Below are 15,709 nucleotides of genomic sequence, written 5' to 3'. Positions count from 1 at the left end.
TGCATGATTTTGCCAATAAAAAAAATGACTTGAAAAATCCTAAACCCCGGCTTTGGACCTGAATTTCGACAGAAATTTTATTAAAATACTGCCAGTCTTGATCAAATTTACTAAACAGTTAATACTTTAAAGTTTTCGCACACGTTAGAATTTATACTTCTATTGCATTACTGAAATATTAACCGGAAACATTAAAAAATATATATTAGAACACTAAGTATATGTTGGTGTATTTTTTTGCTTAATGACTGAAGTAAATCTAGAAATAATTACTACAAACGAACATTAACATTACTGAGTTGATTAAATATTATTTTGTTAATAAAAATTAGTGACGAGAATTGAACCACGTCCCTTAAGGTTAATAAGCGCGCGTTCTACTGCTGTGTTACCGTGGCCGTTGACATATAGCAAAGAGAATATTAATAATAATCATTGCAATGGTTTATTTATAAGGTATTTTAAAAATTGAGATTACTTTTACTCTGACTATTTTAGTTTACCAAATATTTTCCGGATAGTTTCACTATCGTAAAGTTTCATTCGGCACACAAGCACGTTTTGTAAGTACCCTAATGTTTACGAAAGTGACTATACACGGGTTTATGTTGCTAAACGTGGGTCCGCCATCTTTGTGCCAGATTTCCGTGCATAGACTTTCGTTCCGTTTTCACGAAATTACTCCAACCAAATAAATGCATACACATGAAAAAAAAAAGGCCAATAACAGGGATGGATGGACACTGAACTGCCTCAAAACGAAAGACAAAAGACAAACGGTAATAACCGTCAAGTACGTCGTAGTAGCCCAGGCAAATTAGACATATGCTTCCCGAAAAATCGTCCAAAGCTGGAAAGTGTTTTAATACCTTTTCGGGGTCCCAAATAAGAGTCCTGTGAGTTTGCGACGGATTCTGACTTCTGCTTAAGTTTTGGGAGTCAAAAAACCGCGGAATTTTCACACTTTGTTTAGTTTTTCGCTTATAACTCCTAAACAACGCATTCTACAGAAAATTTTATTTGAAGCTTTTTTAAATGACATTAAATTATGCTTCGAATGGTGTTTAGTTCGTCAAAATCGGCTTAGCCGTTTAGCCGCAATCGATTTTCAAAGTTGGGCCATTTTTACCAACTTGGGTAAAAAGTTGATTCTTTGTTTAGTTTTTCGTTTACCACTCCTAAACGACGCACCCTGAAAAATATTTTACTCATAGCTTTGTTTAAGAGAATTAAATTCTACGTCGAATGGTTTTTACTCCGTCAAAATCGGCCTAGCCATTTAGCCGCAATCGATTTTCCGCCAACGCTGCTGTTTTGTCACTTTGGACCATCCACTCTGGTTAAAAGCAAGGAAAATTCTTGCTTCTGTCGGCCCAAATAGCGAGTTGAGTTATGTTGCCATGCGGCTTGGGGGTTTTCATTTGCTCATGTCCTACATGGGCAAAATTGGCTTCATTATGGACGGCAGCGGCCTCCAAGATTTCTGGAGTTTTGCTTCGCGATGGCATCCACAAAACAATGATGTCAGGCCACTACTATTCCAGAGCTATTGTCATTTTTACCAACTTGGGTAAAAAGTTGATTCTTTGTTTAGTTTTTCGTTTACCACTCCTAAACGACGTACCCTGAAAAATATTTTACTCATAGCTTTGTTTAAGAGCATTAAATTCTACGTCGAATGGTTTTTACTCCGTCAAAATCGGCCTAGCCATTTAGCCGCAATCGATTTTCTGCCAACGCTGCTGTTTTGTCACTTTGGACCATCCACTCTGGTTAAAAGCAAGGAAAATTCTTGCTTCTGTCGGCCCAAATAGCGAGTTGAGTTATGTTGCCGTGCGGCTTGGGGGTTTTCATTTGCTCATGTCCTACATGGGCAAAATGGCTTCATTATGGACGGCAGCGGCCTCCAAGATTTCTGGAGTTTTGCTTCGCGATGGCATCCACAAAACAATGATGTCAGGACACTACTATTCCAGAGCTGTACGAGCTCATATATTGGCCCAGCTCGCTTTGGCCAAAATAATTCTACAGACGATGTCCACATCTCAAGAAACAAAGCTGACAGACGAAGAGACTGATGCACAATCGTATCTCATAAAGGATTTTACATCAGAAATATTTGACATTAACAACCCAAATGTTGACAGTCTTATGGAAAAGTTCAAAAGACAATTGGAAATCTTAGAGGAACGAGGAAGCACAGCACAGCTGTGGGTGCAGTATTTCAGGATGGTGTCAGTCCTCAAGCGATTTATCGAGGCTGAAAGAACTGGGAATTGGGTGTTACACCTGCAGAGCATAAGAAACATGATTCCATATTTCCACGCCAGCGGACACTTCAACTACGCAAAAGCTAGTCAACTCTACCTGCAGGATATGGAGGAGCTCAATAAAAAACTGACCCATGCTGAATATCTACAGTTCGTTGTACAAGGTTACTTCACAATAAAGCGTAGAGAAAAGCATTGGTCCGGAATATGGTCAGATATGACTATCGAGCAAGTGCTCATGAGAGCAATATCTTCTTGTGGAGGGCTATCCCGTGGGCGGGGAATCAGCGATGGGACTCTAGCCTGGTGGATCGCTGGCATGCCCACTGCAGTGGATGTTTTTCATCAAATTGAGAGTACTGTGAGGTCTCCTTCTCAACATCCGATCAGCATGTTGACACGACAAACTCCAGAATATGGAGAGACGACAGCGATTTGCAGAAATTCAGCGAATGGTTTCAGTGCCATGACCCATTCCCTAAAATGAGTTCCCTCATGTCCATCAGCACAGGAGTTATAGCAGATGACAGCATCAACTGCCACAAAGCTTTTGAAAAGGGCACAGCCAGTATGAAAACCATTGAAGGGAAAAACTTCAAAGAACTTCAACTTAGCAGAAAAAATCTAGTGGTGCCTCTACGAGCCGTGAAGGCTACAGCAAAGATCAACGGAGAATCAGCCCCTATCAGTCCGGACACGATTTTCCGCCGCATTCCATTTCACATGAAATCACAGCTTCAGCTTGAATCGTACTTTGGATTCGAATTGGCCTCGTACCCACTCCCAATGTTTTATGATGACGGCATGATGCGGAAGAGTAGAAAATCTGAACTGTACAAGCTGTTCACTCCAATCAAAGTGGATTTCACTGTGATTGCAGACTACGTAGTGGATGGTGGTTTCCTCCTGCACAGAGTTGTGTGGAACAGCGGAGAACAGTTTTCCAATATCATTCACAAGTACGTAAATTACATGAAATCCAACTACAAGTCTGACAGTATCAACAGAGTTTTCGATGGATACTCAGAGGATGTGGCCGAGAAGAGTATAAAGTCTGCTGAAAGAGCGCGAAGAGCCCGTGCTATGTCATCTTCGTCGGTTATATTCCAGGAACATACCAAGGCCACAATGCCGAAAGATCGTTTCTTGTTGAATGATCACAACAAGAAATGTCTCATATCGATGCTGACAAACAAACTGATGGACGAGGGCATTCACGTGAAACAAGCCTTGGAAGATGCAGATTCTCTAATTGTGAGCACAGCAATGGAGAGGTCTATAGAGGGAGGCAATGTTTTCATAGTGGGAGAGGACACCGATCTGTTGGTCCTGCTTTTTCATGTTGCTGTCTTTGAAGAGCCCATCTCCAACGTGTTCCTCATTAAACCCGGGAAGCAGAACCAGGAAACTGTCGTTTACAGTCCGAGCAATTGCCGGCTGCCTCAAAACATGAGGAAGCATGCCCTGTTTCTCCATGCCTTCACGGGGTGCGACACCACATCCTCATTTTTTCTGCCAGGGGGAAATTCAAGAAATTCATGGCAGACCAAAACCTCCTTCATCAGGCCTCTATTTTTCTTGACCCGATCGCAACTCCTGATCAAGTTGCAGAGGCAGGCGTTCACTTCATAAAAACCTTGTACACGGGTGGCAGCAGCAAGTCCCTCAATAAAGTGAGGTTTGACCTCTTCCAGAGGTCGCTTTCAAAATAGAATTTCGACTTGGTGTCCTTGCCTCCTACAGAAGCGGCTGCTCACCAGCACTCCTTCAGAGTTTATTTACAGGTGCAGGTATGGAGGAGTAATGTACTAGATCCAGAGAGATGGGGATGGAAAATAACCACCAATAGGTTAACTCCCATCACAACGACTGATCCACCGGCCCCACAAGAACTTCTCAACTCCATATCGTGCACATGTAACAAAGGGTGCAAATCAGCTTGCTCCTGTAGAAAGGCAGGGATAAAATGCACCACCATGTGCATAATCTGCAAAGGGCACGCATGCCTCAATTCCATCTCTGAAGACAAGGATGTTATACTGGATGCCACCCAGTGTGACGAGGAGATTGATATCATCGAAGGAGAGCAAGAAATGAAACCTCATTCTCAAGATTCCGAGGATGAGGAGCTAGATGACGTGATCGGCGAAGAGCGACCATCTTCTCCTAAACGGCGAAAGAAATCGTCAACATGAGTACCTTGTACATCTTTCATATTATGATCTTTCATGTACACAACTAATACATTTTCATGTACACAACTAATACCGTTATCGTTTACATGTATACATATTTTGTTACCATCAATAAAACATTATTCATTATAATGCCTTCTTATATTTTGAAACCACATAACATCATTTTGGAGTGTCCAAGTGCGGATCCAGTAGGAGGGGAGGCACAAATCCTATAATTTCTGAAACCCCAGAACAATTAATATTTAATATTTTATTAAAAATAAGGATTATACTTGAAATTCCAAAGGGGGGCTGCCCCCCTTCTCTTCACTCTTGGATCCGCCCCTGGATGATTGTCATTGAATAAAACATCATCAAATGATTCATATGATCCATTCAAAGGGCATAATCAACTTTTTAGCCTAGTTGATAAAATATGGCCCCACTTCAGAAATCGATTGCGGCTAAACAGCTAGGCCGATTTTGACGGACTAAAAACCATTCGACGCAGAATTTAATCCTCTTACAAAAACGAAGAGTAAAGTTTTTTTCAGGATGCGTCGTTTAGGAGTTGTAAACGAAAAACTAAACAAAGAATCAACTTTTTAGCCAAGTTGGTAAAAATGGCCCAACTTTGAAAATCGATTGCGGCTAAATGACTAAGCCGATTTTGACGTACCAAACACCATTCGAAGCAGAATGTAATGTGTTTTAAAAAAGCTTTAAATAAAATTTTCTGTAGGATGCGTCGTTTAGGAGTTATAAGCGAAAAACTATACAAAGTGCGAAAATTCCGCGGTTTTTTGACTCCCAAAACTTAAGCAGGAGTCAGAATCAGTCGCAAACTCACAGGACTCTTATTTGGGACCCCCAAAAGGTATTAAAACACTTTACAGCTTTGGACGATTTTTCGGGAAGCACGGCCCTTTTTTGGTCTAATTTGCCTGGACTATAGTGTTTATACAAGTTGACACTAATGAAGGAAAGAGAAATGGTTCAACATGATCTATAAACAGTTAAGTTTGCATTAGTTAAGTGTAAAGAATAGATAAAAATCACCCACTTATAAAATCTGAGCCAAAATATAAATTTTCAAATGGCGCACATAGTAATGACCATGAAGACGTAACTAAATAAGCAAGGTAACCAACACCTACATGTAAACTCAATCACGATGGTACACATCATGAAATTTTTATTACTTTCCTGAAAAAATTCCGAAAACCATTTAACGGAATTGTTACAGGGGGAGTTTTCATGGCATTATTTATAAATTATTTTCGCAACAAGTCACATAAACGAGGAAGCATCAAGCACTGAAAACGCAGCCCATATTGTCTAAAAAGAAGAAACACCAAGAATGAATTACCACTCATACAACAAAAAGCAAGCCCGACCACCTTAAGCTTTATAAAATGTTCCAAGCTAATGCGTTAAAACAACCGAACAAAAAAAAAAGATAACCAACTAATTTACAAGCGTTACACTATCACTGAAGTGCAGCATTTACAGGAAAGTTTAACATAAAAACTATAGGCCAAAAATACTTTTATGATGTTGACTATAAGACGCGAAACCATCGACTTCTCTAGGAGATCAAAAGTAAAACTAATTTGCTGGTTAATAATTTTTTTTTGTTATCAGAAACCTATGATCAATAGGAATGTGTTTCCAGATGGACAACATGAAAGTGCATGTTGTGAGGTGTAATTTCAGTTTTTTTTTAATTGGGGGCAAGGCGTACCGGGGGTCGGGGGGGGGGGGGAACGGAATGTCCCCACGTGTAAGGGGGTCAGGGGTCCTCCCCCGAGAAATTAAAAAAAAAAATTTAGCATTATAATTGTTTGTAAGTTATAAATATTTTTATTTCAAAATAGGGTGGCTAAATACGGTGTTCCGAAGATTCTGGAGTGGCAACTACCACCCCTTGTCACCCCCCGAATTACGCCCAATGCATGTCATTCTTGTTTTTTTTTTTTTTAATTTTCAGTTCAAAGCATACGCCACCTCACGATTAGATCAGCTAACACCACACGATTGTAAAAAGAAATAGTGCGTGGAGTCCCTCCGCGCGGAAGAAGTGAAACTTCGTAATGTGGAAATGAAAATAGGAAGGGGTAGAAATTGATTTTTAGTGAAATCATACTGTATCAAATCAAACTAAAATAAATCATGAAATCATTCAACGAAAAAAGCTGTTTATTTAATTAAGCGGACGGGTTCGCCCCAAGGAGAAAATTGACGTGGCGAGACTTCGTGGACATAGAGAAATGACACACACTCACTATTTATGTGTCTATGAAACACGCATTCACTCTCGCTCTGTCTCTTTCTATTCCCCCTCCCGAGGAGCGTTAAACGTTTAACGCAACCTTGTTGGAAGTCGCATTAGAAGTTTCACTTCAATAACCAAAAGGCAAAAGTAAAGTTTAACACCAAGTCCATCTCGCATCCCAGAATATAATCCTGAATTATCCTTAAACTGGCTGTAACGCATAATTTTAACACAGTGCTGCCGGCGATACTCCAGCACACCTAAACAGACCGCATCATCGGCACACGGTTAGCAATTTTCCTGAAGAGCGTAAACCGCGTTCGTAAGCGGTAGTGTTTCCAGGAAACCTTATCTGACGTGTAACCAATTCAGAACCCCGTAAAACCAATTACATCCCACACATATCTGTTTCAAAATTAGTGGTACGTAATAAATCTATTGACAGGCTTACTGCGAATACTGTTTTTTTTTTTAATTCGAATCGAATTTCCAATAGAAATGGCCGTATCTACGAGCATTTTAGCTGCGTGTGGTACATAAACGAGATAAAAATCACTGAACAAAAAAAAAAATGACATTGCAAACATTTCTGAGTATACTTTTGGCCATGTCGGCGTGGACAGATTCCTGATGACCAATGCACAAGAACCACGACACTACAAGTGCAAACAGGTGACGAATCAATAAAATTATTAAAGGCTGAGCTATAATCCACACACAAACACACATGGATAGTCATATCGATACGCATCAGTAACACAAAACAACAACAAAAAAATACAGAGGCCCGGCTACAATGGAACTAAGACTAATCCCATTCATTTGTTTATTTATTGTCGTAGTTGGTATCGTACAACACCGTACTGCTGAAATGCTTACGTTGATCATGTCCGGGCCTTCCGAGGAGTTGGGAAAGACCTTCAGATTCTGCATTGCAGGTGCGTACTTTCACATAGATTAGGTACATCTTTAGCTTACGACAAAAATGACACTTATGATGATTCATTCATGTCTACTGTTGACTGTTCTCAGTTGAAAGGCGCGTCATTTTAAATGTGACGAATTCAGTAGGTAACAATTAATAACTTGATTCTCTATCGGATATGGAAAATTGGGGGCACTCGCCTTCTTTCACCAAAGAAGCAAAATATATTAAAACATCTCCGAACCTCTGTACGTCAAAAAAAAAACACGACCACACTTCACATTGTGGCCGATGTTACAGGATCTGTGGCTAGAATTGTGTCGAGCTAAAAGCGATGACCACAGTTATGGCCTTCCAGGAATTGTGTATGCCTTTTCCTGTTGGCGTCACGCAGACTTTGAAAAAAAAAAAAAAAAAAGTGTAGTGCCAAGTCATGAAACATTCCTGGCGATCCACAGGTGAAAGATAAATACTCGGAAGCAACTGACTTACTTTCATTTCTCCTGCGGCGTCTCTTCTGCCTCTTTTTTTTAGAAATTTTTAATGCGAGCACACGGAAGGTCTCGTTGCGACCGCAAGGAAATAATACCACGACGGGCAGACGGAGCCAAGCGCGCCGCGACACTGAACAAGACACGCTTCTCGGGGCCAAAGTCTGTCTGGGAGCGCGTTACGACGAACCCTCGCCCGAATAACAGCTGGCGGTTATTCCCGGCCACCAAACATTGGGCAAACCGCCATTTTAACACCGCCTTGGTTTATTTCTGAACAACAGACTGAAATAAATAATAATAAAAAAATAATCCTCGCGACAGATTTTCGGCCGACTTCAGCGCGGTTTAAACATTCGGTTAGATAATTCGAAACCATAGTCGAGAAAGGGGGAGGGGGGGAAACTAGTATTTCGGGGTTTCAGCAAGTCGGAAAAACTCCGTTACCTACCTCACGGTCTTATTTCGCGAGCTTAGTTAATGTCAGTAATTTGTGTCGTGAATAAGCATTTGCACCAGTTTTCTGATAAACGTGAAGTTACGGAAGGTAACACACGAATCCATGGTAACACTCCTACATAAGTAAAATTCATATGAAATTTATCGTAGCAAAGGCCCACTAAAAGCGCTAATCTCTCATCATAGTCCACGCACACAGTACCTATATTATTCCTCTGTGCGCTAAAAATTAAACAGCAACGCGTATTTACAGATATACTTAACGGATGGAAAAGTTTTCATCAGTCGAGATGAATTAAAATAAATAAAATACATAAACAACAGAAGTAACTTTCAAGCGTTTAAAAAAAAAAATCTCATTGTTGTGCTTTTTTTTTGCTCATGTAAGATACTAACGCGGGGTTGATTTAAAAAAGCAAAAAAATGTACGAATTTAAATTATGGTCACTATAAAACATATGCACATTGTTTCAAGAACCTGAGAACATTATTAAAGTTAAAGACTATTACCACTTTTCTTCCAAAACGAAGCCAAAACTGTAGTCACAAATATCAAAATATAAATTAATCGGGCTAAAAATTCTCATGAAATAGGCGTTTTTCAGGCCTGTCAGAGTGAACACAGTGAAAAAAAATACAGTCTTCCAACGATCAAACTCTGGGGTCAATTAGCAAACCTAACGAGGTTAACAGCATGGCGCTACCTGATTAGACGTACGTAATGTACACCTCAGTTCACAGAGATGAGCGCCACAACCACAACCCGAACAGTTCCGAAGCTCACCGAAGTAAAAGGAGGTTATGTTAGGTTCGGTCCGTGTAATAAATAATAGTTATTTATTTTATTTTACGGGAGGGTAGGTTAGGATCGGTTAGGTTATCGGAACTAAAATGAAAGGGTGGTTAGATTAGCGTTAATTAAGGTGCTCTTAAGACCGTAAAAAATATAAATCCTTGCTATATATATATAAACTGTTCGGGTGAGGCTCTCATCCCTGTGAACTATAGGCTTCCCGAACCTCACGTTCTTCGAGCTCGCTTGCAAAGGCATTCTGCACACAGGAGATTTCTCATCGCTGATCTTCAGCTGAAGCCCAAATAAGTTAAATGTGTCTTTTGGAACCTAGTTTAGTGATGTTCAGGTTAGGCTTCACACGTCAAGTTGATTATATTTTATTTTTATCGTAATTAATATTATTTAAGGACGCATTGTTCCATTTGTTGTTCACTGCTAGTTTTTTCGTAATCTTTTTCGTGAAATTCGTTAAATTAACTATCTTACGATAGCATAACCATAAATCATAAGCGGGGATCAAAATCTGTGTTTCCCGCGAATGGGAAACGGGGCGGAAATCATCCCGGGTCTGTGGGTTTTCTCGGGGTGCTCCTTCCTAATACATTTCTTTTAAATGCTCCGTATCTTATCATCCCTCAGCGTTTCTAATTACCCGACGCGTATGAGGCATTAGAACCTAATTTACTTGTTTGTTTTCGCCGACGGGAAGTTAGTAAAGTTTCACGTAACTTGTCTCAAAACTGACAATTCTAAAAAAAGAAAGTACATTCCTAAACTGTCCTAGAAAAGGTGCTTTTATTAAAAACTATAAATTCAGAAAATTTTATTTTTGAGTATTATCTGTACCCAGGTATTTTAAATGGCACTAACCTAACTAACCGTTGACACAAATTAATAACAATATAACCAATCAAACCATTTCATAGTTTTTTGAATGAAGTTTACCTAACGTAACAAACCTTTCACACGATTTACTAGTATTTTAAATGTCACCAAACCAAACATTTTTAATCGTCCAAATAATTTTTCAATATTTTAAATGTAGCTAACCAAACCTAACAAACTGTTCAAATGGTAAACTACAGGTAAACAACTTGAAATATCAAAATGCCATTTTACAGAAATCATAACATTTGTTGAAAGTGATTAAAAAAAATAATACAATTTCCAGAATTTTAATATTTTTTTCAGAAGAGAACCTACTCTAGAAAATGTCAAAAGTGGCTCAAGGGGTTCACATTTTCCAACTGTCACTTGCAAATCATCACATGAAGTTCTTTCCGAACACTATTCACAGAAAAACAGTGGCGGGAGGATACGTAAGTAGACAAATGCATAAAAAAAAGGGGGGGGGGGGGGGGAGATTGGAGTGGATGTATCCCCACCCCTGGAATTTGGGGAAAAAAATTTGCATTACATCAGTTTCGGCAGTATGTTATTTCAACTGCGTGAGAAATCACGTCAACCACGGCTATTACTGTAGGCCCAAATGTCAGCGTGTCAGTGTCGATAGTCTGTATAATTGAATCGGCACGTGCTAATAGGGCCTCAGTCACAAAAAATGGCAACGTGAGTTAAGCATGAAAATCGGATGTTATAGGATAGCTTCAATTATCTATGATAAAAGGAAATGAGTCACACGTGCGGGTTAGCTAATATCAGCTAGGGAAATTCTTAACGTACGCTAAAAGGGTTGCTTAGAGACAGATTTATTCGTTTTTCCTCAAAACTGGGTTGGTTGGACTGACGCCCTTTTAGCATGTGCAGATTTAATTTATTTAATATGGTGTTGAAAAATTTAAACTTCTGAAATTTTCTCTCTCTCACCCCGAAAAACTTAAATGTTTCCACCACTGGATACGTATATAATAATTGGTCCTAAAAAAAAAGAGCTGTTTAAATAGAGTCAAGCCACACGACCTGCCCAGTGTGGTCGAGAATGAAGTCGACACCATTCCAAGACAGCTACCTTTGAATATATATACTGTATAGAAGTCGCCAGCCCAGGTTAAAATTTATAATACGGTTTTGAGGTAGTTGGTTAATTCACCGCCGCAATCGCCACCATCTCTAGGGCATCGACTTGTGGTGGTCCCTAGCGAACAAGTGTCGAACTCTTCAAACACCCCTTCCCCCTCTTGTTGAACGAACTTGAGCTGCAGTGAATGATGGAAGAGGGGTGCGGGGAATGACAGCGGGCGACAGAGCTGCGCTCTAACGTGTAAATAACAACTAAGACGATACAGGGCGTTACGGCAGCGCACTGCAGCGGTGAAGTTCCCAAGCTGCTCATCATACGCTTCTGAAAAACGTAGAGTAAATCCTATCCACTCGCGACTTCTATACAGTATATATATATTCAAAGCAGCTACGGAGGGAAAGAGGCTGTCACGCGGCTGTACGTGACGTCAGCCCGACAGGACGGCAACATTACTCACGCCACGCCCACAGCACGCGGTATCGATAGCAGCCACGGTCGAGTGTGTGGGCAATTATCGTCTGGGTTCGTATTCCGCTTCTTTTTTTTATTGGCGTAATTAAATTTTATAACTCATGTAAGTGTAATATGACCATCCAGCTCAAAACAGAAAAGAAAAAGAACTGCGGGGGGGGGGGGGGGGGGGGGGGGGCGAGAGAGAGAGAGAGAAGCCTTTTCCTTCAGACTTCTCACATAAGACGCAGTGTGTCTATTCCTACTACGTGAAAGGGAGTAAGGACTGCTTACCCCCTCTCAGTGCCGTAGCCAGGATTTTGTTGAGAGGGTCCAGTATAGCCACCATATATATATATATATTTTTAAATTAAATGTTCTTTGTACTTGCATTTAAAAATAATATCGATTAACATACTTAATTCACACGGGAATAGTATAATTTTAGAACTCCAACGTTTATACACAGTAATTTAAGAAATGATTTTTTTTTTTTTTAAAGAAAACTGAACATTTTATGTTTTGATTTTTATTTAATATTTTTTTAATATTTGGTTCTTGAATCAAATATTTTTAGACTTTGCTAAAAAAAAATACATATATTTTTATTAAATAAATAAACCATACATGCCAGATTTGTATGAAAAACATGCGTATGTTACACCTGTGCAAATCGGCATTACATACAGCTTCTGTGTACGAGGCATGTCAATATCGTCCCCAAATAATCTCTCTGTAATATCATGCAGTTAAATTGCTGTAATTTTCTTATTCTATAGTTGATTTTTTATATTGAATCCTGGATTGGAGGGGTTCGGACCCTACGGACGTCTATACCCTTGACTATGACCTCAAACAGTGGGTAATTTCCACCTGTACTGTTTTGGCCTTCTCTGGAGTAACATACTGTCGTGCGTTCTTAGTAGGTATTAAATATTTTAGTACAAAGTAAATATTTGTTAAAGTCTTCTCTAACTATAAAAACTATAAAAATATTATTGTATGAGTGAAAGGAAAAAGGTTACGCATTAACTGCGTCATTATATAACACACAATATTTTACGTTATCCGTGTTAAAGATTTATCTATATGTGAAATATGTCATTAAAATTATTACTAATACATTAGGTTTTTTTTTTCGGCTTACCCTAAACCGTTAGTTACCTTTTTGAAGGCGATAAACTATGACATTTTTACCCGGTCAAACGAGCTGAAAAACAAAACAAAATATCCGCGGGGCACGTCCCATAAATCACGCGCTGTTGTCATTTTTTTTGCGGAGGGGGGAGGGGGGGAGGGGGAAATGTTTGCTTTCGTTTGTCTTTGTATTAGAACGAGCGCAGTAGCTTCCGGGAGAAAGAGGCGAGTGTTCACAATAATCTCGCTACGCGGCGCTGTCGTCTACGCAACATCAAGACATGCTTCGCGCGTTGGTTCTTATTTTGTAAACAAACACCCGATATCGATCTACGTCACCCACAAGTGAAGTGACATTATTTGGCGAGATATTCAACATTAAAACAGTGGTAAAACTTTTTTTTTTGTAATTTTTTCTTGCATGATTATAAACTAACACCAGGTGACTTTTTTTTATAATTGTTAAGCATGGAACGCCTCAAAATGCCCCACATATTTCAACTATTAACAAAATTTACTAATAAAAAAAAAGAATGAGAATACCTCTGATACAAAAAAATATGCACCGAGATTACATAATTACGCACGCAACTTTGTTTTCAAAGCTACGGGTAAATTTAAATTCGTGATACGGTATGTTTTGCAATTTTAGAATTTTTACTCGTGTATATATGAATTTAAACGAAGAAAATAATATAGGTAGGTACGTTGCTATAAGGAAAAAAACTGGTTGTCTGTAAAGTCGGTTTACGCACGATAGTTTAACGTGACGTCATAACAAAACATTGATGAAATGATTGCATACTTTATGAATAAAATTGAATCATTTTTACTTTAATAATAAAATAATAAATACTTGAAATTATACTAGTAATCAGATTTTTAAAATGCAAGAATAATTAACCTTTATTGCCGAAATTGTTGTTGTAATAGGTAAGCAATGAAAACCACATCAACTTTTTCACTTCACTTTATAAACAGTCGAGTGGAAGAGAGATAGATGCGGCGCAACGCGTACAATGAGCGTAACGGGACACTTTTTCGTGCGTGCAGCTGGCGTTCATCGATTTATTAGACGTAGTCACGTCAAAAAAAAAATCTGGATATAATGCTACGTGTTCTAAAGGAACTCACCCGTCGCAGAACTGTCAGAAGGGCCCCTCGCGACCTGCCGCAACAGAACGCCCACAACATGGAGGCATAGTGTGGCGACAGTCACCCACCAGCCGTGCACGCCCCGGTACTTGGGTCTCGGCAGCGCTGAAACCGCGAGCACACGGCTTAGTCTTCCCGCCACGAGCCCCATCGCTAAATATACACGCGCGCGTCGTTTTATAATGCGTGTGCAGGTCAACCGTCTCCCAACTGCACGACTATTTGGACGGACGCCACGACCATCACAAGCGACACGACACGTCGCTCTCGGCGGGTTTCGTCATCGTGACTGACCGCGCCTGTCCGGTGCTAGTTCGGACCGCCGCTGCTAGATGGCAGCTCGATCGACGGAAAGAGTTCCGGAGTAGCCCGGCTAAATGGGGGTGGCGTTGTACGAAATTTCCTTTCAAACATGTCACTAAGGTTGCAGCAGCAGTCAACAATTTTTTTTCATTCTCTTACGTCACTGACGAACTTTGAGTGTTTAGGAAACACTATTTTCAGTCATAATTATGCAAGGGAGGTGAAGCTGCCTTTCGTTCCGAAGTGTAAAAAAAAATGAAAGCAAGAAGTTGTAGTTCGAAAAAATAAAACAATAATAATTTGTAATAACATATCATTTGGTTATGGTTTTTAATGTATGGCAACATAGACCGTTACTGCCTCCTTTATATATAAAACTATTTGTATTCCAAAAAAAAAAAGCCCCCCCCCCCCCCCCCTTTTATCCTTTCTATTGAATTACAAAAAATTTTCCTTTCCTTCTAAAAAAAAAAAAATCTGGTTTGAGCATTAACCTAATATAAAATGTTTGTTTGTTACGTTTACATTCCTAAAACATTCATACGATTGTGATGAAACTTTGAAACTCTACCTTTGAAACACGTTAAATAAATATGAAAGGAGATAGAGAGATAGACTGATAGATAGATAGGATGATAGATATATATAGAGGTAGCGATAAAGATTTATAGGGATATAAGTAGAGTTAGAGGGAGACAGAACGATGATAATAATAAGAGATAGAGGCATACAGAATGAGATGGAGAGATAGATAAGGATATAAATATATATAGAGATATAGGTATATATTGTAGATATATATAGAGGCAGATAAGATATATAAAGCTCTAGATAGATAAGAGAGATAGAGAAAGGTAGATATGTACATATGTAGATAGAAAGATATAGAGATATGTATATAGATAAAGATATAGAGAAATTTAGAGATATACATATATAAAGAGAGAGAGAGAATGAGAGAGACAGAGATGCTTTGTCTATGAGTACATACTGGAAACAAATTAAAAAAAAAATAATTAAATGAGGCATTGCAACGCATGTCGGGCATTAGCTAGTTCAAAATAAAATGGTAATGTTATAAAGTCTGATGTACGCGTATGTTTAACTGATACAAATTTTTAGAACGAAAGAAAGAATGAATGAATGAATGCTAAACGTATCGTTGATGTAGGGGCGTGAGAAACGCGAATACCTCGAGAAAACTCATCGGCTCACAGCAACGTCCGCCACGTTTCCCACTTCAGAAAGGTTCTGGTTTGACCCGGCCAGGAACAGAACACGGATCACCTT

The 15,709-nt window shown here is 39.3% G+C and overlaps 1 protein-coding gene across 5 annotated transcripts in view; it reads right to left on the bottom strand.

Moving 5' to 3' along the window:
- LOC134534959 (anoctamin-10) overlaps positions 1-14,405 on the bottom strand; it is a 46,422-nt gene extending 32,017 nt beyond the window's left edge. For 2 of the 5 annotated variants that reach the window (XM_063373714.1, XM_063373715.1), the window contains exon 1: positions 14,096-14,276. In XM_063373714.1, the coding sequence (XP_063229784.1) occupies positions 14,096-14,155 (60 nt within the window). In that variant the 5' untranslated portion in view covers positions 14,156-14,276. Of the gene's footprint in view, positions 1-8,139; positions 8,401-14,095 lie in introns of those variants that run through there. The other 3 variants (XM_063373713.1, XM_063373717.1, XM_063373718.1) reach the window with 3 other exon arrangements.
- Positions 14,406-15,709: the final 1,304 nt, after the last annotated feature.

This window comes from Bacillus rossius, chromosome 8 (assembly GCF_032445375.1).
Source record: "Bacillus rossius redtenbacheri isolate Brsri chromosome 8, Brsri_v3, whole genome shotgun sequence".
Classification (NCBI taxonomy): Eukaryota; Metazoa; Arthropoda; class Insecta; order Phasmatodea; family Bacillidae; genus Bacillus; species Bacillus rossius.
The sequence above is the reverse complement of the archived record's forward strand: the minus strand, read 5'-3'. Positions and strand labels throughout refer to the sequence as shown.